Genomic DNA, 26,033 nt, shown 5'->3' with positions numbered 1-26,033 from the left:
CCTGAGAAGTAAGGTGACCAAATAATTTATTGGCCAAAAGAGGACACTTTTCCTTTTTTCCGCTGCACTGTGCGGCGTGCAGGATCTTAGTTCCCCGACCAGGGATTGAACCAGTGCCCCCTGCAGTGGAAGCTCAGAGTCTTAACCACTGGACCACCAGGGAAGTCCAAAAGAGGACACTTTGGAGAGTGAAGCAGACACTGTTTTACCACCACATGGATGTATGTGAGTCACTCGGTGATGCCCACTGCAGGGCCGCGAACAAGGGACCACTCACCAACGCTTTGCTGATGCTCGTGCCCAGAGCTAGAAAAGACCATGTGCTTCCCCATCAGTACACACAGGGACCTCTAGTCTCACGGGAGTCCTTCGCTGCCCCCAAGGACTGTGTGACCATCTTCAAGGGGACATTAACTCTTCTCTTTTAAGGTCTTTTCCACTTCAAAGAGTTCACACCCCACCCATCCCGTGAGTACACGAGGCACAGATGGACAGGCTTTGACTGTTGCATCTCAGGGCATCAGGAGAGCGGGTGAGCTTGGTGGGGACCCACTGGACCCCCAGGGGACAGAAGCTGTCCATAGGTGGTGACTGGGAGGGAGAGCCCGCCTCCTACGTCAGATCTGGTCCACTTCCTCTCAGAAGCAGATTACAAGAGGAGGCTTCCTCCAGTTTCTATGTGAAGCTGGTCCAGAAGGAGTACCACAGACTCATTCTGCCTGAATTTCCCCCACGCTGCTGCATTTGCCTTTGTTTACTGTATTCATAAATACTGTGCAGCCAGTGTTCCCGTCTGGTAGGGCAAAGAAAGAGCATAAAAATGAAGCTGTGGTTACAGCTCTTTAATACCAATGAAGGTGATACCTACTTGGCATGGTAGAAAGGTGGGTCTTTATTTGAGTGTTCTTAATTAAGAACTGCCAAGTGACTAATATTAATTAGGAAGCCAGCTGTATCCTTCAGTTTCCTGGTATATTTCTTCTTAGGAACCTGGGAAGGGAGTTAAGTCTGAGCCGATTTAATCAATCAGCCCATGAGCAATTAATTAGGTATTAAGTATACTCTGTGTGTACAGGACCGGGCTACGCGGACAGAGATTGATAAGATGCTGCCTTTGCCTTCAGGACTTCTACCTAGTTGAAGCGTGCACACCAACCCAGAGACCCAACATTTCGGGACAGTGAAGTAAAGGCACACTCTGGGGAGCGCTGGAGGCATAAAAGGAGCATGGCGTTGCCGGGGGAGGGACCTTTCTGAAACTACACAGGTGCCCTCCCCTCTGCCAGGGTCGAGGGAACCAGCCAGCGTGAGTGATGGGAGGGTATCGTATCCCCAGCTGTGTCGGGGTGGATAGAAGGTTGAGGACCACCCAGCAGACTGGGAAGCTGGAGTTCAGAGGAAGGAAGAAATAGTTGGGATGACTACAGCTGGGCTTTGAAGAGGAGGGACAAGGTTTCTGATGGGCGATGGGCGATGGGTGGCCCACAGAGGTGGAGGAAAAGGAAGTAAGGGCATCATGCTGGCATGACTGCTTCAGCTCTCCAGTGCCCAGTCTCCCACCAGCTGCTGCATGGTGATTTTTTTTTTTTTTTTTTTTTTTGGCCTCACTGTGCAGCTTGCAGGATCTCAGTTCCCCAACCAGGGATTGAACCTGGGCCCCGGCAGTGAAAGCGCCGAGTCCTAACCACTGGACCGCCAGGGAATTGCCAACTGCATAGCGATTCTGTTGGCGTTGCTCACGGTTCCCTACACGCTTGAGCGTGGCCTCCTGCAGGGACCTGGTTCCCTGAGCTGGAGGTGCAGGGAGTGGCTGGAGCAGGAACTCAATGGGCTGCTTGTGTATTCCTGGCACGAGCTGCACTTACAACAAGGGGCTTAGTATGAAGCACCTCAAAAACTCTGTCTGCGTTTCCACATTCTGAGTCTCAACACTGAGGTGTTAATATCCATTGAATTCTAGTTTCTTGAATCACTAGCAACTGAAGAAGGATTAAGTGAAGATTAAGTTCTAACGTACTTTGTTTTGACTTTGCCTGATAGAGACTTAATTTTTGCAGTTTTTTTTTTAAACCTAAACTCAAATTGTAGTTCATTTTGCAATCCTCTCTTCATTTCACACCCAGAAACTCAAGAGTGCTGAGTTGCATCTGTAGGTGGACAGTTGTGTTAAATCACCTAAAAGAGGGCTGTGGTTCTTCTTGTGCAGGGGTCCTGAGTGCAGAAATCTGCAGCCCACCATGCTCCTTCACGGACTTTCTTTTTTGAATTGAAGTATAGTTGACTTACAGTGTTGTGTTAGTTTCAGGTATACAGCAAAGTGATTCAGTTATGCATGAATATAAGGCTAATTTTTTTTCAGATTCTTTTCCCTTATAGGTTATTACAAAATACTGAGTATAGTTCCGTGTGCTCTACAGTAGGTCCTTGTTGGTTACCTGTTTTATACTTAGTAGTGTGTATAGGTTAATCCCAAACTCCTAATTTATCCCTCCCCCTTTCCCCTTTGGTAACCATAAGTTTGTTTTCTGTGTCTGTGGGTCTCTTTCTGTTTTGTATATAAGTTCATTTGTTCTTTTTTTTTTAAGATTCCACATATAAGCGATATCATATGATATTTGTCTTTCTCTGTCTGGCGTACTTCACTTAGTATGACAATCTCTGGGTCCACCCCTGTTGCTGAAAATGGCACTATTTCATTCTTTCTAACGGCTGAGTAATATTCCATTGTCTGTATGTACCATATCTTCTTTATCCATTCATCTGTTGATGGACATTCAGGTTGCTTCCATGTCTTGGCTATCAGACTTTCTTAAATATAGTTACTTTTTCCTTCAAATGATCTCAGGAGAGCTCTGAGTCAAGAATCCTTACCTTTGAGCTGAGTCATGGTCATTCACAAGGACTTATTCTCTTAGATTTAGACTCATCCTAGGGAGCTGTTTGATGTGCTTTTTCTCTTTGCAAACTCTGCCATTGAAGTCTGTCTTTACACATCTATTCCAATGGAGAGCTAATTTTTCTTCTTGTTGCACCTGCGTGAATTGGTGTAAACCCTCTCTAGCCTTAGTTTGTAAACAACGGTTTTTAATAAATCTTGATATTTTTCCCAACTAAGAAGCTGTTTCACTGAGCATTTTCGAGAGCCCTACCTGCTGCTTTAGATAAAGTTCTGATCAGTTCCCATCTTTGGAATGCCGTGGTTGTGAAATCCCTGGGTATTACTACGTAGAAGCAGAGTTCCTTCTGGGAAAAAGAAACCTTAGAACGAGTGGATCTGTGCTTTTCTTTTCATTTTGTAACTTGGAGAATTTTACTAACCTAATGTCATCCTCAGCATCTAATTGAATCTGTTCAGTGGCTTCCTATGAGTGGTATCTCTACAAAAAAAACAAAATAAGTACAGAAACACCCCTCTCTGGAGGAGTGATTTTGCCATATCCAGATAGCACCTATGTTGTTATAAGGTTTAATATTTTTCTTTAAATCGATTCACATTCTAGAATTTCTCTTTAAAAGAGCCCGTCTAACATATTCTAAACGATAAATTGACATCATTCGCAATGAAGAAAAATACATGTTAGTTAAAATTTAAAGTTGGCATCCGTACCTGTAGTCATTTCACAGAACAACTTTGGGAGACATCCCTTGGGGGAGATGTGATATCGGGGAGGCTGAGGTGGGGTGAGGGGAACAGACCCATATCTCCCTGGCTTTAATATTCAATAAGGTTTAATTTTACTGGTGAGTTGTTTACACCATGGTTTTTCAACCTCAGTATGATCGATACTTTTCAGACCAGATGACCTTCTCTTGTTGGAGACCGTCCTGTGTGTTGTAGGGTGTTTAGCAGCATCCTGGTCTCTAACCACTAGATGCCAGTAGCACACCCCCAGGTGTGACAACCAAAGATGTTTCTAGACACAGCCAAATGGCCCCTGGGGGAGGGCAGAATTGTGCCTGGTCGAGGACCACTGTGTTATATGTAAGTCATTGTGTTGCCTTCACTGTCATTGTTACTGTCTTAAGTGGTTAACGTTGTTAAGTGTGCTTATTTAAAATATGCTGCAGGTTTTGAGACTGTGTTTTATAGCATTTTTATGCCTATGTCTAAAACTCCTCTACCGCCCAAATGGAAGTGGCCGGCGGCCGCTCCTGAGCCCTGCTTGAGGCACACTGAATCCGTTCACTGGAGAGTTGGCTTTCCCCACTGATGGTCAGTTCCCCAAGGACTCTGCTTGGTAAATGAAAGACTGGATCTTCCCTACCCTCCTCGTGGGTTTCTGGGTTGTATGCAGATATGCTTCATTTCAAGACAATCCAGTGAGAAATGGTTTCGTGTGTTATCCACCGTTTACATCAACGGAGGCTTACATTTTTATCAGATACTACTTCCTTCCAATGTATTATCTCTTAACTTTCAAAAAAGGCTAGTGATGCTGGTTAATATCACTTATCCCTATTTTTTTTTCAATGAGAAAAACTGAAGCTTAGGTAGGTTAAATGACTTCCCCAGAGCCACACTGGTGTCCCAAAGAAATGTTCACATTAATTCTGAACCACAGCACAGATTTATAGATAGCCCGTCCGCAATTGTGTTTACAATTATGTGGCAAATACTGATGCCATAACTTTTGATTAAAATTGTAAACCTAATTATAAAATTATGAACTATGATTATTGCTGTTTAAAAAATATTCTGGATGAAAACTTGAAAGAAATTTACCCAAATACTAGTAGAATCTATGGTTAAGTAGGAGACTTTTGGCAGTTTTCTTTTTAACCCACTTCTGAATTTCCAAATGGGTTGTAATATATTTCTTTTAAAAAGGAAATGTAGAAGTTAAAAAATGAAAGAAGACATTGTTTGGATTACTGCCAGAGTTCCGCTTTCTCTACAATTCTATCTAAGAAATGTCCATGTTCTGCACATGTACAAATAAGTGTCCATATGTCTGGGGTCAGCAGTCTTTCAGTGTTGATTTGCTGTGTCTTTGGGCAGAAGGCTGGCCCAACACCTCTTGTTGAAGGAAGTACATGCACAGGATACCTCCTTGGGGCACCCAGCCAAAATCATAGGTACTAATGAAAGCAGGCCGTGGGGCTGCTTCCTCTGTTTTGAGGAGGTTGCTTTGATTGCTTATTTGTTAAATGCAGATGCCTCTGGGATGAGATCGAGCCTCACCCATTTTATTCTTGATAACAGACTGCATCACCATCAACTTCTTGACTCATAACTGGAACCAAATTGACAAGACTGAAGTGAAAACATGGTGCTCTGTGGCAGAAGCTAAGTAGATACTTGCTTGCCAATAGGACATGGAGATCATTCTTTTTTTTTAAATTATTTAGTCTTGGCTGCGTTGGGTCTTCGTTGCTGTGCATGGGCTTTCTCTAGTTGCGTCGAGCGGGGGCTACTCTTTGTTGCGGTGCGCGGGCTTCTCGTTGCGATGACTTCTCTTGTTGCAGAGCACGGACTCTAGGCGTGTAGGCTTCCGTAGTTGTGGCATGTGGGCTCAGTAGTCGTGGCTCACGGGCTCTAGAGTGCAGGCTCAGTAGTTGTGGCGCACGGGCTTATTTGCTCCGCGGCATGTGGGATCTTCCCAGACCAGGGCTCGATCCCACCTCCCCTGCATTGGCAGGCGGATTCTTAACCACTGCACTGCCAGGGAAGCCCCAGATCATTCTTTACATGAGTGTTATTTCAGATGATACTCTTCCTATGTAAACATCCTTCATAGATATCTTTTCATTCATTTGTTTTTTAATCCATTTTTAAAAATTGAAGTATAACTGGTTTACAGTGTTATGTTAGTACTTCATACTAGGCAGATGCCCTCTGAGTGGAGCGTTTGGGTAACGGTTGTGAGCCTTTGTTCCGGAGGAGTCATTTTCAGGTGTGGAGTAACTGACATTGAATCCTCATAACCACTTTGTTAGATGGCAGGGCAAAAGCCCATTTTATATATGAATAAAATGAGGCTCAGACAGATTAACAATCCCCGCCTCTGTGGTTCTGTGTGGTGACATACTCCTTAGCGATTCCTCTGGAACGTGGTGTAAATCTATTTCAGTGAGCTTTCGTTTTGGCTTTGGGTTCTTGTCAAATGCTAGCAGTTTCTTGGTTTAATATCTAACATTTTCTCAGGCCTCTTGCCTCTTTCGTCTTTACATGTGTTACATCTAATTTGAAATTGCTATTTTGGTTAATTACTCTGCATGATTATTTGCCGTAAGTACAGGGGAGCTTTGTTTACCACGTTTGTCCTTCTTGTTCATAATGTTACAGTGCCTATGGCTCATCTCAACTTTAAAGCGATCACCCTCCTTAACCATATTTTGAGCTCTTATTTTCTGGCCCGATTCTATGCCCACCCTCCCCACAATTACAAAATGCCCAAGAAATATGACCTTGTTTTATGTATGTTTATAGTAATATGTGATCTTCATATCCACCACGTCTTCTGCACTTACCAGAAACAACAGTGCCATATCTGGAAAAAAAATTTTTTTTACTGTTGTTTTTAAATAGCTGTAGACATTTTAATAAAAGTTTCTTCTCAGCTTTTCTCTGGTGTGTGTCAGGAGAAAAATACAGTAACAGAGAACAGGGCATCACTAAGGCACAGCTGTCTGCATACTATCCAGTTCATTGAGCTAGAGTTCCCTGAAAAGGGAGCATTCTCAGCCAAGTCTGCCCTTAAAAAGACACCCAGGGTGGCAAGCCCAGATCTTTGGGGCTTGCAGGTACTATTTTCTTATATTTAGTATTCTAATTATTCTCTGGCATCATGGCAAACAGGATCAAATCTAATGGTCTAAGGAAATGTAACAATGCCCAGTATCAGATAGGGATGCACTGAAGCCTCATACTCAGTAAAAGTGGTAAAGCCTGCAAGTGTTCATGACCAGAGGCCAGCCCACGTGGTCTCCGAGCCTTTGTGCTTGTGACTCCTGAGGCATGGCAGTGACGTGGTCTCTCCAAGGACTCACAACCTACTTATAAGCCATTCCAAGAGCACGGAGCACAGAGGCGTATGGAAATTCCACTCTCAAGCTTAATATATGAAATGCAAAATGAATTTTTCATGTTGGGCTTTTAAAAATTGGAAAAATTCCAGCTTCCCCTCACTAGTGTGTCTTTTGGAGTTAGTGCACTTTAAAGCAGCCGGAGGAGGGAATGATTGTGACGTAAGCAGAGGGGTGGTTGTTAGTGAAAGCTGTATGAGAGGCGATGATGATTGTGGAAATTCTGGGTGTCGAATTGAACAAAGAGTCATTGCTGAAGGAAAAAAAATCCAGAAACACGTTGTTAATACTCCCTCAGACTGGGGCGTGGAGAACAGTGCTGTAGATTGAGTGGAAAATAAATAGAGAGAAAAATGCCAAATTAAAGGGACACATAACCAAGAGGAGTGGGGGGTTGCCTGCTGGCACTGGCAGAGAGCACATAACCGGCGTCTGATGCATTTCCTCAAGAATCAGTGTGTTTGCAAATTGCTCCATTGCATCTTAGCAGAATCTAATCTGAGTAACGAAAAGCTGACTAGCAAACATAGTTGGATGAATTCCCTCAGTACTCCTGAAATATAACAGAGCAAGGAACAGTATAATGAAAAATAATGGGGAGAATAGCTCAGGGCTTAACTTATGATCAGCATTCATTACAACAAGTGACACTTTCACTGCAGAGTTACCATAAAGATTATTGGGTCTTAGGTAATGTGGTTCCCCTCTGAATAGATTCCAGAAGAGCTTAGCCTGTGAATGGGAGGGCTGAAGCCAGAGGAGGACTGGAGGCGTATTCAGTACCCGTATGTGTTCATTTTTCCTAATGGTGCTGGCGAGCCGCCCATTCAGAACCCTGGACAGAGCAAAAGAGGTGGAGCCTTCTTGCAGGAAGACCCTCCATGATCATCTTTGTCATTGACTAATGTGGTTATATGTTAAAGTCAGTGAGGACCAGGCTCAGAAAGTGACTAAACTTGCTGGTAGTTTTATAGCCAAGGCCCTCACCTTATGTTCTCTGACATTTGCAATTTTTCTCAAGCATACAAATTATAACATTTAAGAAAATAACACAAGAGGGAGGGGTTATGGGGATATATGTATACGTATAGCTGATTCACTTTGTTATACAGCAGAAACTAACGCAACATTGTAAAGCAATTATACTCCAACAAAGATGTTTAAGAAAAAAGAAAAAGAGAAGAACTCTTTGGAAAGAAACTGTTTTGTGCAAAACTTGGGGCACACAGCCATAAGGCATTTTGTAACTCTGTGGCTTCAACCGAGTTTAGAATGGACAAGCCCAGTTCAGAGCTCATTGTGTGTAAAAGCCTTGTTGAATAAGCATGTGTTTAGTACCTGCTAAGTACTTTTATCTTATTTCATCCTCCTAATGACCCTATGAGGTATGTACTATTATTATTATCCATCCCATTTTCTGGGTGAGAAAGCATGCTCAGAGAGGTTAAGTAAGTTCTCCAAGGTTACCCAGCTGTCAGTTATCATAGACGAACCTCAGAACCAGGTCTAATAGTCTGCCAGACATTTAACTTCCATGCAGGTGCTGAGCATAGAGAACCTCTTTCTCTCTCTCTCCCTCTCTCTTTCTCTCTCTCTCTCTCTCTCTCTAAGCAGGCTGGATTTTGAAATTGGACAAATCAAGGCTTGGACCTTTCCTTTCCCATTTGTTATGAGATCCTGCAAAGGTGACCTAACTTCTCTTGACAGTGGTTGTAATGAAAAAAAAAGTTCATGTTTAATGTGTGGCCAGACGCAGTGATAGGCTTTTTACGTGCTTTCCCCATTCATTGCTCACAGTTGTAAGCAGTGTAGGTCCGATTATAATTTCCGCTTTACAGATTGAAAAACTGACGCTTAGAGTCAGTACCCCAGACTGCACCGCTGAGAAGTCTGCCCAGGATCCTTTCATTCAGCCAGTGCTCAAGAGTCATACCAGCCTTGCTCCTTGTGGGCAGTTTGAAAGTCAGCTCTGTAAAGTGTCCGCGGTAGAGTGGCTCATCATCGGTATTAGCCAGAGGCAAAGGTGGCATCCCTGTGACCTGAGAGTTACAAGCAGAGCAAGGGAACACAAAAGGGGTAGCAGGTGAGAGGCTGTGTCATTGCAGGGAATGGAGCACTGGTATTTGAGAGCAAGTCAACAGCCGTCAAAAGGATCATGGAGACACCTGTGGGAGTGCAAAAGCAGACAAGCCTTTGGATCCCACCCATTCTTTGGTTTTCAATTGACTTTTTCTGAGTTTGGGGGAAAAAATACCTCGACGAGGAATGGAGAAAGTAATGATAATGTTAGCCCTGACGTAGCAGCAGATTTAATATTTGTCCCCTGTCTCTCGTAAACACGTTGTTTTCTCCTTTATAAAAGCCTGACTGTGCTGTTCCCCCCTCGTGGCCACCTGCAGCGAGCAGACCTCCATGGAGGGTGGGGAGGGCCGGGGTATGGAGCAGGGTGAAGTGCCTGAGTCTGGATTTAGTATTTGCCACTTTAAAAGGCACACCTCTGGGTGAGGAGGTCCGGCTTGCCTGGAATGTGACAAAACTCGTGAATGCACGTGGTCTAGAGCTGCTGCTGCTGAGCCCCGGCCTAGGTGGTGCCCTCTGGCCAGCTGCGAGCTGAGCTTCTTTGGCTCTTAAAGTTGTTTTTATGTTTCCTTGCTTTGGGGAAGGAGGGACTGACTGTACTTTTCTCCAACCAAGTTCATGGGCTTTAGGAGTTATATGTGTTGGCCTGAAGACCTTTCCAGGCTCATATTCAGAACTACTACAAACAGTTAAACATATCGGAAGACTCTCTAGGGAAGTGGGATTACTTTTAAAAAATATTATATAATTTTATATACATATGTAAGTATACGTGTTTTACACATATATAAAATATATACATATATAAAACATATATATAAATATATATCCATCCTTTTTCTAAAGCATTAAAAGTAACCATGTGCCAAGAAAGGGTCCATCAGCTTTCAAAATGCCTTTCATTTAAGTACAAGAAGATCACTTGATTTCACCATGCTCGATTTCACCATTTTCAAATGGTCTCTGTGTTGTGCAACATGGTAACTGCTAACACCTCTTTTTTTAAAATTAATTAATTAATTAATTTATTTATTTTTGGCTGTGTTGGGTCTTCGTTTCTGTGCGAGGGTTTTCTCTAGTTGCAGCGAGCGGGGGCTACCCTTCATCGTGGTGCACGGGCCTCTCACTGTTGCGGCCTCTCTTGTTACGCAGCACAAGCTCCAGAAGTGCAGGCTCGGTAGTTGTGGGTCACGGGCCTAGTTGCTCCACAGCATGTGGGATCTTCCCAGACCAGGGCTCGAACCCATGTCCCCTGCACTGGCAGGCAGGTTCTCAACCACTGCGCCACCAGGGAAGCCCGCTAACAACTCTTGAGCCCTTGAATTACAGCCTGTCTGATTGGGATGTGCTATCAGAGTTTTCAAATACTCACTAGATTTCAAAGACACTTAGTACAAAAAAAAATCATTAAATTTATGATATTAAGTCATTTATCTTTAGATTAAGGATAAGATAGATCATTCATCATGTTGATATGGATTACACATTGAAATGATATTTTGGATCTGTTGGGTTTAAATTAAATATATTACTAAAATTGGTTTCATCTATTTCTTTTTACTTTTTTAACGTGGCTACTAGAAAGTTTAAAGTTACCTTGGTGGATCTCCTATTTTGGACAGAGCTATACATATGTGAAGGTAGAGAATATGTCTCTACAAAGTGGAAGTACTAATATGTGTTTAAAAATAAAACTTTAAGAAAAGCTTCCTGAAATATTTATGAGAGGAAAAATGAACCCACTGCAGGTATTCAGTAGACTAAGAGGGGCTTGTTTTACCATTCCAGGCAAAATATGTTGGACAGAAATCTTTTTGATTAATAGCTGTTGGCGGGGTGGGGGGGTGGTTGGAAGGACGTATTTTTCCATGAGAAGACAGGTCAGTTTGAGTTGTTACAGAACGTGGTTTGTGAATATTGGACATAACTGTTGTGCACATGTTCCCTTTGTGATTTTTCACCCAAGTGTCATCACGTGGCCACATCGTGACCACAGCCTCTTGATGTAGATACTGTGGGTTCCGTTCCAGACCCCGCGCCGCACTCCCCGGCAATAGAGCAAGTATCGCGATAAAACGAGGCCCACGACGTTTCTGGTTTCTCAGTGCGTAGAAAAGTCACGTTGACATTATAAAGTGTGCAATTGCATTATGGCTAGAATAGTGTACCTTCCTTCATTAAACAGTTATACTGCTGGAAAAATGGCACCGATTAACTTGCCGGACGCAGGGCTGCCGCAACCCTTCTGTTCGTAAAAAAAAAAAAAAAAGGCAGCTTCTGCGAAGTGGGATGCGACGAGGTCTGCCTGTACCGGAAACGGAGGCAGAAGAGCAGCCTCGGGCAGGATCGCACAGAAACCCCGGGCCTCTGGCACCTCCACCTCACACTTCTGCTTCTGCCTCACTTCCGCCGTCTGTGTTTAGGGCTAACGCCTTCCAGGAGTGTTGGGCGGGTGAGACTCGTAGAGGGAAGGCTTGCGATTCTTGGATGAAAAGGCCTGTTGTGACAAGCTCTTCTCTCTCCACCCACGGCCGCAGCTTTGCTCTGAGTCTGCAAGACCCGTTGGGGGCATCAGAAGCTAAAGCTGGAGCCCAAGAGAGAGTCCTAGCCTCCCCTCAGATTCCCACTCAGATTCAGGGCGGATGCACGGAATCCTCCAGTAGATCGTCTTTAACATTCAAGCGGAAACCACAGACATCTTAATTTTTAACCTTTTGGCACTTGAAGTCCATACATTTCTCTGAGGCTCTTACGAATCTGATTTAACAACAACAGAAAACTAGGAGGAACTAGATGAGATATATTAAATCTGCTGAGTATATCAGGGCTAATTTTTTAAAATAAATTTATTTTATTTTATTTTTTAAATTTTTGGCTGTGTTGAGTCTTCGTTGCTGTGCACAGGCTTTCTCTAGTTGCGGCGAGCAGGGGCTACTCTTCCCTGCGGTGCGCGGGCTTCTCATTGCAGTGGCTTCTCTTGTTGCGGAGCACGGGCTCTAGGCACGCGGGCTCAGTAGTTGCGGGCACGGGCTCTAGAGCGCAGGCTCAGTAGTTGTGGCGCGTGGGCTCAGCTGCTCTGTGGCATGTGGGATCTTCCGGGACCAGGGCTCGAACCCGTGTCCCCTGCATTGGCAGGTGGATTCTTAACCACTGCGCCACCATGGAAGTCCCAAAAGTATATATATTTTTAATCCTCCATTCCTTTTTGGAATATGTTTTTTCTCCAAAAATCAGAAACATGAAAGTGAAGCTAAAGGAAGATTGGGATCCATAGGCTCTTGTACTCTTGCACTCTCCTAGATGTTTTTCTCTGTTATTTTCTTCACAGTGGTTGGGCTTATTCCCAAGTACCACTTAGTTTCTTTGCACACAAAAGCCTGGCTCCTCCTCTACCGCCAGCCTCTCCTTGCTGCTGGTCAGTAGTTTACATATTGCGATCAGGAATACAGGGAAAGCACAGATCAACTTGATATGCCATGTTCCAGGAACGGTAGGGTTTGGCACTTGAGAGAGAGCCCAGCTCAGGTGAGGGAATTTGGCTTTGCTGGGGAAATGGCAAAAGGCAATGATTAGAACTGACTTGTAGCTGCTGCTTCCTGAGGTCCACCTGGCGAGAGCCTCATGGCTAAAGCGCCACGTGGATGCATCCACCTGTAGGTAGGTGGATGTTTTCTGGTTTTGATTCCTAAGGTTGTTTTTTTTTTAATCTCTTTGCTGTGGAAGTAGAACTTAACCTCCCAGGAAATCCATGGACAGGGACGAGAGGCAAGTAATACAGTGCTGCCTAGAATCTCAGGCGTCATGCTGTAATCTAACCCGGACGTAGGAGGAACCTTGGAGATGTGAGGTTTCATTTAACATGATTTTGCTTAAGGGTAAATGAGTTCATTTAAGCAAAGTGCTATACAAGTTTCATATGTAAAACGTGCAGGTTCCATTCAGATGCCCACCTGTGACCAGGTTCAAGCCATTGCTCACAGTGTTTGGTCTAAATAGGTTCTGGTGCCTTCTGGTTGAACGCCCATTCAGTGTGCGAGGTAGGGGGTGGGTGGCAGCATACATGCCAGATGGTTACCACCCCTGTGTAAGTCCAAATGCCCCATCGTCTGTCTAGGGAAACACAGATGACCCAGTCAACGGATTAATTCCAAAGCCTTCTGCATCCTAATTCAGTGTTATCTGCCATGCACTCTGGAATCTGTAGGCTAGCACTTAAAGAACTGTCTCGCTTTCCATCGACCTGACCCTGAGTCACCTGCGGTGGTCACATCATCCAGTCACCTGGGCTGAGAGAAGCTGAGAGGGGAAGACGGCCCCAGGAGCAGGGAGTCCAAATTAATAGCCACAAAGAAGAAGAGGAGGAGGACGAGTAATAATACCTCTAGGTATGCTTTTACCATCTGTCCGCATCTGAAAAACAAAAGAAAGACAAAGAAGAGGCTTCCCTGTTCAGACACTGGTATTCCAGTTCTGCGACACTGGCTCTGTATTTGTAACATCATTTATATCTAGAACCACAGGACAGGTGTGCACCCCTGCATGGTGCCTTTCGTTCAGACTTAAATGAGCACATACAGAAAGCGCCATGGAAGCTTCCTGTGGACATGCTGTTGTATAGGGTGTGCTACCTGAGTTTGGCTATTATGATCACTAGCTTAATAACTTACAAGGTCGTTAACACCAAGCCTTTCCTCAAGGAACCACGTGTGGCCAGGAAAACACCTATCTTTCCATGATAATAAAAATCCATTCTGATTTTTAATTTGTCCAAAGGAAAGGAAGAAAACCCCAGTGTTCTTATAATGTTCACTTTAACTTAATTCTCTCTCATAAGCTATTCCTGTATTCACCTAGTTATTACTGATATCAAACGATGGTTCATATTCAGTAAAACCCACTGTGCTGTAAAGGAGTTTGATGGAAACCCCTGGTCACACAGTGCTTTGAAAGAGAATCTCTCCAAGAGGCAAATGGACTGGGCTGCCAAGCGGCTTCACAGAATGGCACCGTGATGCATTTACTGCTCACCCTCACCTTTCAGCCTCAAAAACCCTGCAGAAACTGGGGGAAACACATAAGAAACGGATGTAGGGACCAGAATTTTGTAACAGAGGATAGCTGCCCCTAAAGAGCAGAAGCCTTGCCTTGGCCTTCCCAGCACATTTGTTTCCAGTGGACACAGCTCTAAGTGGGAAGCCTGTCTGTCGTCGCTGGATGAGTCTGGAATTGAGGAATGAATCAGGACATGTTCCTTGGCTAAGACACTCTTTCAGTCCACCAGTAAATGTGTATTAAGTGACTCCTGTGTGGCAGGCACTGGAGGAACGAAAAGATTAAGACAGTCCCTGCTTCAGAGGCGCTCATGCTCCAGCTGGGAGGATACGTGCGTCGTTGGATATTTCAGTACATCCCAGTAAGTACAGTGATGTATGCTTCCATTCAGTCAGTCAACAAACGTTCATCGTGTGCCCATGGCCTACCGGTCGGAGAGGATACTCAAGAAGACAGACGAGGTTCCTGGTCTCTCGGAGTTAATCTTCCATTCAAGGAGGTGGCACATAACAAGTAATCAAAATAATTATATTGTGACTGTGGGTGTGAATGTGATTAAAGAGAGAGAATGTGGGCAAAAAAGACCTCTGTTAGGAGCTCACATTTGAAGTAGACCAGAGTGATGCATCCGTCAGGACTCCGCATTCCTTGGATTGCAAGAAGCACAAAGTGTAAGAGGAATGGCGATTCTTTATTTTATACGACTAATAATCCAGCAGTACGGTAGACTTCAGGCATGGCATGGTCAAGGGCTCAATGTCCCTGGGCTCCATTTCTCTCCATCTTTCAGTTCTGCTTTGTCTGCTGGTTTGTCTCCCAGGCAGGCTCTCTTCACAGAGGTCACCATGGCTGGCAGCAGATCTGGGCTCCCAATTCAACTCAAACAGAAAAGAAAGGACTTTTCTTCCCAACAGTGTGCGCTGAGGTCCTAGGTCTTTCTCTGGCTGGCGCAGGTTGGCTACAGGCTCATGTGTGAACCAGTTTCTGCACCCAGAGTAAAGGGAGAGGTTTGAGACTGAGTTGTACTGACACCAGAGTTGGGACAGCATAGCCGTTCACATCCGAGGTATTGAAGCTCTCGGTGTCCATTCCCTCACCTGTGAAATGGGGGTAGGAAGAGTGCCTATCTCAGGGAGACCTGGAGAAGAACGTTCAGGCAGAGGGAATACCAAGTACAAACCTCAGAAGTGGGCAGGGGCCTGATTTGTTTGCCCATGTGCTGGAGGTTGGGAACATGGAGGGCAGTGGCCGAAGAGCGGAGAGAACTGGCCAGCAGCTGGACCATGCAGGAGCGGGTCAGCCTTTGAAGGATTGTGGTGGCGCCATGTTTATTTTCTCTGCTTCCACTTAGAGACATAGTCCTATCAGGGCATCCACAGAACTCCCAGCTGGGTCCTCACCGCCTTTCTCCGGGGAATGCATAGGTCCCCACTGCTGGCATCTACCCCACTGTTTGAGTTGCTGACCAAAACCACACTCTTCTGATGGACAGGGTCTCCAGCTTTGTTAATACCCTTGGCTGGCTTCCAGCCAAGTCTTGCTGGCCTGAGTTGCACTGGCGTTATTTGGGGTAACTTCCCATGTTTCTGCTTTGGTTCCTTTTGTGTTGATGTTATCATTTAACATCTAGAGGGCAATCTTACTGTCTTTAAGTTCAGGTTTTTGGGTGATGCTTCACTCTCGCCCCGACTGTCCTATCTCTCCAGCCAAGTCCGTATTGGCAGGATATGAAATTTAAAGTGGGTTGTATGAAATGGGCAAAAGCAATAATTAGTGATTTTACAGTATTAACATTCAGCTGTCCATGTTAACGAATCTATTAGATAATTACTGTTTAGCTTGTGAGAGCCAGATTCAAGTTAGTGAATTTTAATCATTGTGTTTCCTTAGGAATAATTTTTGGAAGGGTTAAATGCACATACAGAAATATTTTCTCCCTTCCTTGTATCTATAAGTAGGTTTGTATATCTGTGTGTATATTACAAACACATAGACACATATACGGTTGGATGTCTCTTTTTCAATCGCCACATACTATATCCCAAAACAATTCTTTTCATAAAAAATACTCCCCAGTACTCCACGTCTGAAGTCTATTAAGGAAGTAGCTTGTTTAGAGAACTTACCAACGCCCTTCGTCTTGTTTCCTTTGCTTTTTAGTTTATTCTGTAAATTGCAACATTTAGCACTTTGCAGTTTAATTTAAAAGGATTACCTATTCTCTTAAATGCTTAAGCAGGGAAGCAAGTTGCAGTTATTGATTTTTCTCTGCGTGTATTCTGTGAAAGCTGTATTTGCGCCTTCCCCAGGGAGCATACCCCCTGAACTGCATGCTTGCTGGTGACAGCTCAGACCTCTGATACATAACCAAAGACCTTGCCTAATATCCTTGCTACTGCTCGGGGAATTTTTATTAAGTAAAAGCATCATTAGAGTAGACAGGATGATGAAGTTTAATGAACATCTTTTGTGCATGAGATTGTTAGTTTTGCTCTGCCAGAATCCTCATTTCTCCCCTCCGTGGGGCAGAGAGCGAGTCTAGCATGTATGGGGCATTTTTAAAATCCGCCTTACATTTCATATTTTTGTATAGCTTAATATCTGTCCTAAGCCAGCTACAGATTCCTTTGGGCTGTCTATACAGATGCTGTTTACCACATGTATGCGGATAATTTCTTTTTACACTGTGTCTTGGGGACAGAGAGTGGTGACGGTTATAATGGAGGCGAAGGTAAAAGACACATCCTGGTGTTAGTGAATTTCATGGAACCACCTCTTGGAGGTTTGATCTCAAAAAATCATTGCCTTTTGAATTAATGAGACTGCTCGTGGGAATATGGTAACTGTTCATTTTTTTTTTCTTTAAGACTCAGCAATTTATGTGTTAAGTTTCTGTCACCAGCCCCTCAGAAGCTGCTAGATGGGATAAAGAAAGATACTGTAAATGCTTATTAATAATCTAGGCTTCACACTTTGTCCATAGATTTATTTGAGGAGATTTTAAGTTTAGCAACCTACCATAAGATTACAGATTAGACACAAAATGATTTCTCTCCATTATTGTCACCGGCCATATACTTAGATTTTTCAAACTGGTTCTTTTCTTGGTCTGTATAAGGACTTACCATGGAAACACCCAAAACAACAGGAGGGACGCATATGACATGAGCAAATGACTTAAGAACAGCATATTGTACCTCTCATATACCTGGCATTCGGAGACATAATATTTACATAGCACACAGTGTGTTTCCAGCAGTTGCCTTGAGTATGTAGAATACAAAAGAAGTGAAGTCCGCACGTCCCCGCCCTCAGGAAAATGGCAGGCTGATTAAGAGGACGAAACTGAGCAATCCAGAAAGATGGGAGACAAGATAACGTAGCACCTAAAGAGTTTGAACTTTGGAGTTGTTGCCTGGGTTTGAGCCAGACCTTTTGCTAAGCCTCAGTTCCTTCATTTGAAAAGATAATAAGATAATAAAATAAATCCAACTTCCTTGGATTGTTGTGACAGTGAATGCTGATTGCATGGTTACCATATTCACCACGTGTCCTGATCCAGGTGCTCTACTGGTACTTGGAAATAAAGCCAAGAGCAGAAATCACTTTGTATCTTATGAAGGACTTGGTGATGAAATCCCAGTAAACCCCCTAGTATTTTGTGAAGGCAGAAATTGGACCGGGGCGGGCGGCAGGGCAGAGAAAGCTGTGAAAAGCCGAAAGATGTGGCTGAGATCTGAGCTACAGAAAGGGTGGAGGCTAGGCGTTCCAAGCAGTAGCAACACAGACCAGCAAAACACCGAGACCAGAGGGATCCTGGCTGACGGGAAAGACTAATCCCAGGCCTTAGATTGATTTAGTACTTTGCAGATCACCTGCAAGGTAGACAGTATACAGCTATTCCCGTTTTCCAGTGAAGATAACAGAGGTTCTGGAAAGCTATGGGACTCTAAGGTCACTTAGCTAATAGGTGGCAAAACTCACACCCTGCCCACCTTTCCTACACTCCACACGGCCTTCCTCCAGACCAGCCTTTCTCTACTCGGACGGACGGTGAGCAAACAGAGATGAAGGTGGGTTAGTTAGGCATTACATGGCATGTGCTGTGGCTGCTCTCTGATCCAGTGGGTGGCGGATGCTGTTTTCCATGCATAAACCGAGGAGAGAGAATTCTGTCAGTCATGTGTGGGATGCATCAGAGGAAGGAAGGAATCGGTGTCAAGGAGACCAAGAAGATGGAATTCCCTGGCAGTCCAGTGGTTGGGACTTGGCACTTTCACTGCGGGGGCCCGGCGTTCGATCCCTGGTTGGGGAAGTGAGATCCCACAATCCCACAAGCTGCACGGTGCGGCCGGAAAAAAAAAAAAAAAAAAAAAAAGACCAAGAAGGGACCTGTTATAATAATCTAATGGCCATGTGGTATAGGCCTGTTTTAGGGTAGAAGAAAAAGAGAATGAATAAAATCATAAGATGACTGAAATAAGAGCAAGCGCCATAAAGCAGCTTGTTAATCCACTGAGTCACAAACCTTGTGAGAAGCTGATGAAAGCTGTGTTCGCTTTCTGCTGAAAAATGCACATACAGCTTTGCTTGGAGCTTCAGATCCCACCCTGGCCCCAGGCTGAGAATGTCTATGGTAGAGAGCAACTTCAATCAAACTTGATTAATGGGGTGACTGAAAAAAAGGGGCAGGTGCCAAAATGACTTCATCTTTTTGATCCTGGAGGTCTGGAGACTTCAGAGGGACAGACCTGAGGAGCTGGGGTAGGGAACTATTGTATGCATTTGGTTGGATATGATAGCTAAATGTCCAAGTGGGAATTAGGCGTAGCAGGGGTTGAAGATGGTGGTGACTTGGAGGACTCCTGTTCAGAGATGATCCCTGAAGCTACAAAATCAGATGCTCTTTCTAGGGAAGAGGACAGAGAGAGCTAAAAGCAAAAACACAAGGGCTGCAGTATTGTTTGGAGAAAGAATAAGAATGAAGATAGTGCACTGGAGCCAAGGAAGGAGATTTTTCAAGAAGGAAAGACGTGGTCCCCAGTGGTCTTCATGACTGCAGCCATGAAGCAGTGTGAACGTCTGCAAGAGACCCTTGGATCCAAAAGAAACAGTAAGACTCAAATGGATTTTTCTTTTCCCAAAATGAAGATGCCCATATTAAATAAAATGCACCTTCCAATAGTAGAAAAGCGTACATACCGTACTACTCAATATAGTATTTGTTGAGAAATTTACTCTGATTCTGCTGGGCTGGAATTGTTTGCTGTGCCATCTTAGATGTCACCAGGCAGGGGTGTTGAGTTGTGTGGAGTTTCAGGGGGCCGGTGCGCAGGCAGCTTTGACAGGATGCCTCTCAAGTGACCAGTCTGGTAACCTCTGCTGTCCATGCCGTCATCTCATGATGATTTCTCCAGAGCTGGTCTTTGGCTGGGATTCTGCAGATGGCAGCTCAGGGCAGGGCCCACTCCCACAGGGACGAGAACGAGAGCCCTTGTGAGCCGAGTGGTGGTGCCTCTTTCGTCTCCCACAGCACAGAGCATCCGCAGGCATCTCACCTTGGAGGAGTCTCTTCAGCAACAGAAGCCTGTTCATCAGACTCCTGAGCGTAATTGATCCCATCCTGTCACTTTACACGGGTCTCTGTTCACTTTTCTCCTCTCCTTGAACATCTCCCAGTTATCCTCTGTAGAGCTCAGGTTTCAGGGGACAGAAGAGTTTCCAAGACCCCAAGACCCTGTGCCACAGGTTGCCTCCATATGCTGAGCTGAGCACTTGACCCACCAGCGGCTGTGGCCCATCAGTGACCACGAGCCAGGTTCCTCTGTCGGCGCTCTCAAGCCGGCATGGTCAGATCTCAGTGCCCGCCAGAAACCTCCCCAAGAAAGGGTCTCCCCACAGGCTCCTGAGGGCAAAGTCGAATTCCCGGCTGTGCTCTGTGCATGCTCAGAGCCAGGGTCTGAGCAGCAGGAGGAACTGGCCAGCTCAGCCTGAGCCGTGGGCCTTTGTGGGAGGCTAAAGGCAGCAGCTGCTGCTCTGGAACAGTTGCTCTGAAACACCTGCTCTGAGCCTGCACGCACAGGACCTTGTCCATGTCTGATTAATCTCCCTCCACAAGCCCTGCAAGGTAGCAGTTTTCATCATTTTGCAGATGAGGACATCAGACTGTGACAGAAGTTAGTCACCTCCTCAATGTCACATGTCCTTTGGGGCAAACAGGGTGCAGGAATGCAGAGGCGAGTGAAGCCCCAGGACTGTTCTCCAGAATCCCCCATGCAGGATGCCAGGGCTCCTGTAGGGCGGGACGGGTACCATCTGAGCAGAGCACGGAGGGGACGTGCTCATCCAGGAAGCACCTTGTGCCACGGTCTGAAGGGTAAGTGGGACTCTTCCAAGGTCGAAGAGGTGGGAGGTACGTCATGAGAGGAGCGTACGGGGTGATCAAAGGGACGGAAATCCATCGTGACGGCTGTGGGCTGTATTGGTCTATCCTGTTTTTCACTTTCTCTATTTTATGATGCTTTGGCATCTTGGGGGTCTTGCTGGCTGGGGAGACTCCCAAGCCAGCTCATTCCTAGAGGAGCAAACAACTCATCTGTTAGCGCATCTTTTTGTATCCAAGCCAACCAACCCCAAACCCCTATCCTAACCACCTCTTTTCTCTAACTCACGTGCACCAAGCCAGTGTTCCCCATGACCCAGACCCAGGTACTGGGTCACTGGAGATCACTTCTTCAGCCCTGGGCTCTGAAATTTTAATCAAACCATTCACTTCTAAACTCTCTCATAACCTGCCTCACCCCTTCCTTTTTGTGAAACCACCATAAAGGCCCTGGGCTTTGCTGTCTCCTGAGCGCCCCTGCCTCCTAACCAGCCCTCCTGCTTCCCCGTGTGGCCCTGCACACAGCTGCATGGAACAGAATTCCTTCAAAGGCACAGACCTCTCCGTCTCCTCCCTGTCACCTCTAGGAATTAAATCCTGGGTACGTCTCAAGCGTGGGCCATGACTGTTAGCGTCAGAGTATGCACAGAGCCTATCTCACTGTGGCAGAGAGGGGACAGTTGACCTGCCCATTTCCTCTCCCTCTAGTGGAAACAGCACCCGTTTTTCCTTGGGGACACTCCTCTCTGTGCCCTCTCTGTAACTTAGTTTTTAACTTTTCCTTCTTTTCAGTGAATTATTACCCCAGAATTTTCTTTCTTTCTTTCTTTCTTTTTTTTTTTCCTGCTGAAATTAAGCAAAATCCTCATGGCCAGCCCCAGAGAGGCTCACTTACTGTATCTGTTCCCTATTGCTTCTGTTAACAAATGACTGTGATGGTTTTTGTTTTTTGTTTTTAACTTTTTATTTTATATTGGAGTATAGCCAATTGACAATGTTGTGATAACAAATTACCATGATATTAGTGGCCCAAACCATAACCAGTGTACTGTGTTACAGTTCCGGGTGTCGAAGCCTGAAATTTAGGTGTCAGCAGGGTTTTGCCCTTCCAGGGGCTGCAGGGGAGAACGCGTTTCCTTGCCTTCCTAGGGTCTAGAGTCTGCCTGCATTCCTTTCTCCCCGTCAAAGCCGGCAGCTGAGCCTGTTCAGATCTCTGACTCTGGCCCTCCAGCCCCCCTCTTAAAAGGACCCTTGGGATTACTTTGGGCCCACCCAGATAATCCAGGATAATCTCTCCGCGGCAAGATCCTTAACCAGCTCTGCAAAGTCCCTTCTGCAATATAAGGTAACATATTCACAGGTTTCAGGGATTAGGATGTGGACATTTTGGGGGGCCCTTATTCTGCCTACGACACTTACTTAATTGCCTGGAGGCCCCATGGCTAATAGCTGGTGGAACCCAAGACTGGGGACCCTGAGGTGCTTGTCCTTACTGCTGTGCCGGAGCCACGTCTCCAGGTAGAAAGGGCCGTTCTCACCAGTCTGCAGGTGAGAGTAAAGTGCCGGCTCTCACCTGGCCACACAACTGGAGGAGGGAAAGCATCCCGCCGTGCAGGGCACAGTCATCCCGGCTTTGCTGGTGATTCACAGACGAAGTGGGGCGCTGCATTTATCTCTGCCTTAGTTGCCTTCTTCAAAGAGGATTCGAACCTTTCTTCCAGAGATGCTTGGGGATTTGGCGTCGATAAAAAAATACCGTATCCTTTTTCAGAGGAAAAAGCCCTAGAGAAGTAAAGTAATCATATAATTATCTTTTTTTAAATCACTCTGACTATGACCCCCCATCAGTCTTGTTTTTCCACAAGCCCTCGCGGGCCACATCCAATAGTCCTGTCCTGGGGCCAGGCTCATTTCACCACCATGGCCACCCTGTGAGAAAACGCATCCTTTTTTAACAGATGAAGAAACTGAGGCACGGTGGGGTGAGGCTTGCGAATCATTTGCCCAGAACGAACAGTGCGTAAAGTGGCAAAACGAGGGTTTTAAGCATCAAGTTCACGACTGCCGTCTCCCGTCCGGCCCTTTGTAGCGAGTGACTTGCTGTGTAGCCCCAGGAAGGCCAGGCACGCGGTGGGGTCTGAGTCCGAACAGGCAGGCGTTGAAACGTTGGAACGTTCCAGTTCCTTCCTGAAAAGAGGAGCCTTGCTGAGTCCCGAGCAGCTTTTGCACCGCCTTCTGAAATGACTTTGCTGGATTACCGCCGTCAGGGCCCCGCGACACTGCCACCCTTTCTGGGAAGGCTTCCGTGCCTGCGCGTTCAGGATGTGGTCCCCAGCAGGCCTGCATCAGGTCTTTCATCTCTTCTCCCTCCTCTGACCCCTTTATTTCTTTTGATATCACTTTCCCAGCACCCGAGTCTTGCCGGGTTTCCAAATTCATGAGCAAAGGAGTTGTGTTTCTGCGGATTGTTGTAATCCTTAACATCTGATGCTGTCTGCGAGTAAAAACGTGTATACTTTTTTCCTTTATGGGGATAAAAGTTTGGAACGTAGAGGAGAGACACGTGAAGCTGTAAGAAAGCGGTGCAGTGGAAGCAGATACTGAGACCATAGGTGCCTGTGCGAATGCACAGAATAGTCAGACCTTGGCTACGTGCCAGGTGGGAGGAGCTTGGAGCACATCCCACTGGAGCGCTAAGCCCCTGCTCTTGAGGAAAGCGGCATCCTAGGCGGAGGAGACGGGCAGACGCTATGAGAGGGAAAGCTCGTCTCAGAGAGTGTGTTGATAGAGGTGAGGAACGTAAGGGCCAAGTCTGCTTTTGGCTCAGGGTTGCCTCTCCCTGTCGGCGTACCTGGGAGACATGCTGGAGGGGCAGGGGAGCGGGTGCACAGGTTGGAGCCTCCCACGTAATGCACGGTCATCTTCCTCTCTCAAGATCCTTAGCCTCACCTCTGCAGAGTCCCCTTTGCCCTGTAAGGTGACAATAACAGGTTCCAGGGGGGTCAGGACAGGGACATCACTGGGGCTTGGAGGGGCAACATTGGTAAAGCCGGACTGGCTGAACCTCCCTTTCTGCCTAAACCAGTGTTTCTTTCCCTGGATCCAGGAACCCCAGGTGTCCAGGGCATAGAACCCGCCGCTCCTTTTAGAGTCTAGGGGAGGGGGGGCCTGTGTTGGTTTGAAGATCGTTTTCCTGGATGGCAGGTTCTCTTAGGGAGGAAGATGTCTCTGCTCAGGGGTGCCGGGCAGGGCTGGGCCTGCCTCTGCATTCGATGAGCCAGAAGTCCTCTAAGGGCACTTCTACAGAATTTGAACGCTGACTTGCAAGTGCTGATATTACCCATCTAGGACATGTGGTACCTCCATAACCCTCCCCTTTACCCAGAGAACGTTCCCAGCACCTGGCTGGACTTGACATTCTTCAGCTCGTAGCTCTGTCTGCGGCCACATTCTGCATTCTAAACTCTTCGGGAGCAGAAACCCATCTTCATGACCACTGTTGGTAGATGCTGCTTGTTACTGCTTCTGAGGAGATGCTTGGAAGCCTCTGGAGAAGATAGACTACGTCTGACCTGTCAAAACCCAGTGTCCAGCTTTCCCTAAGCGTCCACAGTCAATTGGACAACTCCGAGCACCAGGGCCCTCCCTCGGCCTGTCAACCACCACGTCAGTGTCATCAAGAGCATCAGTATATGCCCAGTGCAGGAGAGGGTGTCGATTCCCTGCGTGGATCCTAGAACACGGGACACCTTGTACAGGAAGGTCAGTCTTTGTGTCCGCCCCGTTCAGTTAGCATAAGGCAATTGCACCAAGTGGGGTCAGGCATTGCCTTCCCTCGAGAAGCACTGAGACACCCACCTGCCTCTCTCAGCGACACAACTATATCAATAAGGGGAGTTAAGGTTGAGCTGTATTTATCTTAGGGTGGCTTTTAATTTCGTTTAATCAGAGTTACTCATAAATTACCGATTAATTACTACCTGCTGTTGGGTTCCATCCCCTCAGCCGCGGAGCTAACTCCGCTCTGCGATGGATGCCGTGGCTGTAATTGTAGGCCACTTTGTCAACATTTAATCAGCGGTGCTTATTAACATGGCATTGATGGGTGGGCGCCCTCCCAGCGCCATCCATCACGGGTGAGCAGCTAGCGGGGGCTCGGACACCATCGCTCTCTGTCACATCCTCTGGCCCTGGGGCTCTCGGGCCGGCATGCTGTTCACTTTGCACTAAGTGGACACTCCGTCTTTTCAGTTCAGCCCAGTCTCTGTCACTGTCGACTTCAGCACTGGTGGCCTGTGGAGCTTCAGTCCGGATCGGCCAGGCTGAGCATCATGGTTCCCCTAGTCCTGGATCGCTCTTCCTTTGCTGATTTCACACTTAGCCCAGGGAGTGTAGGATTCCAAGAGACTTGTCCAGAATTGGACTTCATGGCATGGTGGGGACAGAGAGAGAGAGAGAGAGAGAGAGAGAGAGAGAGAGAGTGAGTGTGTGTGTGTGTGTGTGTAAGACAGTTTATAATTCTTAAATCCAGCATATGACCCAGAGAAAACAAATGACCTTGTGGTGTTCTTTGTCTTCCTGAATATTCCTAGAGATGAATCTGTTGATGAAAACTCTGCCAGTAGAAGCATATCTTGTGTTCACAAGGTAGATCTCACGGCGTCCCCTCCTCTCTCTTTTCAGCCTCTACGGCAGACACATGCAGGCAAACCCAGAACCGCCGAAGAAAAATAATGACAAATCGAAAAAGATCAGCCGGAAACCCCTGACAGCCAAGAACAAATAAAGGGTTGGCATGGGCTGGACTTCTGATGGCTTCTCTCATTATTACTTCTGTTCTCTCTTTTTCTATCTCACAAATGAATACTGTGTGTGTGTTTGTTTTGTTTTTTGTCTTTCTAGTGCTTACCACCTTACCTTTTAAACTCTTTTGGTGGGTGGTAGATTTTTTATAAGTTCTTCAAACCATTTCCATTTGTTTCCTTGAAATTGCCAGAGGCAGGAAACGAAGGCTTAATTCAGCTGCAAATTCCATATGAGGCACAGCTTTCAGCTCCTTGAATAGATGTTCACAGAGTTGCTTATTATGAAAAGAATAATTAAAATCATGTAATCATTTAAATGCCACAGTTAACACTGTTCACCCTTCTGTTTATTGACATAACTCATTATTTTTGCTTTATTAACAGTTTTCCTTCACCACCGAGATTTTATGTCAACTTACAAATGATTTTAATAAAATCTTGACTTTGTGTCACATGTTGCTTCTGAATAAAAAAAAAATCTGATCTTGGGTATACCCATTTTCATTTACTTTTTTCCCCAAAATGATCTTGTCTACTTTTATTGGTTGTCGATGATAAACTCTGAAACTTTCCATGAAAGAAATGCAGCATTAAATCAGAGTTAGTTTCTTCTCACATCGATTTGTCAGTTTTTTTTTTTTCCCTTTGAGGACTGTTTCTAAATTAGGAAGGAGCAGAAAAACAAATCT

General features: G+C 45.7%; 1 protein-coding gene across 3 annotated transcripts in view; it reads left to right on the top strand.

Moving 5' to 3' along the window:
- RSU1 (Ras suppressor protein 1) overlaps positions 1-25,796 on the top strand; it is a 191,067-nt gene extending 165,271 nt beyond the window's left edge. For all 3 annotated transcript variants that reach the window (XM_060097789.1, XM_060097788.1, XM_060097787.1), the window contains one exon: positions 25,223-25,796. In XM_060097789.1, coding sequence (XP_059953772.1) covers positions 25,223-25,325 — 103 coding nt within the window. In that variant the 3' untranslated portion in view covers positions 25,326-25,796. The remainder of the gene's footprint in view (positions 1-25,222) is intronic.
- Positions 25,797-26,033: the final 237 nt, after the last annotated feature.

This window comes from Mesoplodon densirostris, chromosome 4, assembly GCF_025265405.1.
Source record: "Mesoplodon densirostris isolate mMesDen1 chromosome 4, mMesDen1 primary haplotype, whole genome shotgun sequence".
NCBI classification, from domain to species: Eukaryota; Metazoa; Chordata; class Mammalia; order Artiodactyla; family Ziphiidae; genus Mesoplodon; species Mesoplodon densirostris.
Note: the sequence above shows the minus strand (reverse complement) of the source record. Positions and strands in the feature narration are given on the sequence as shown.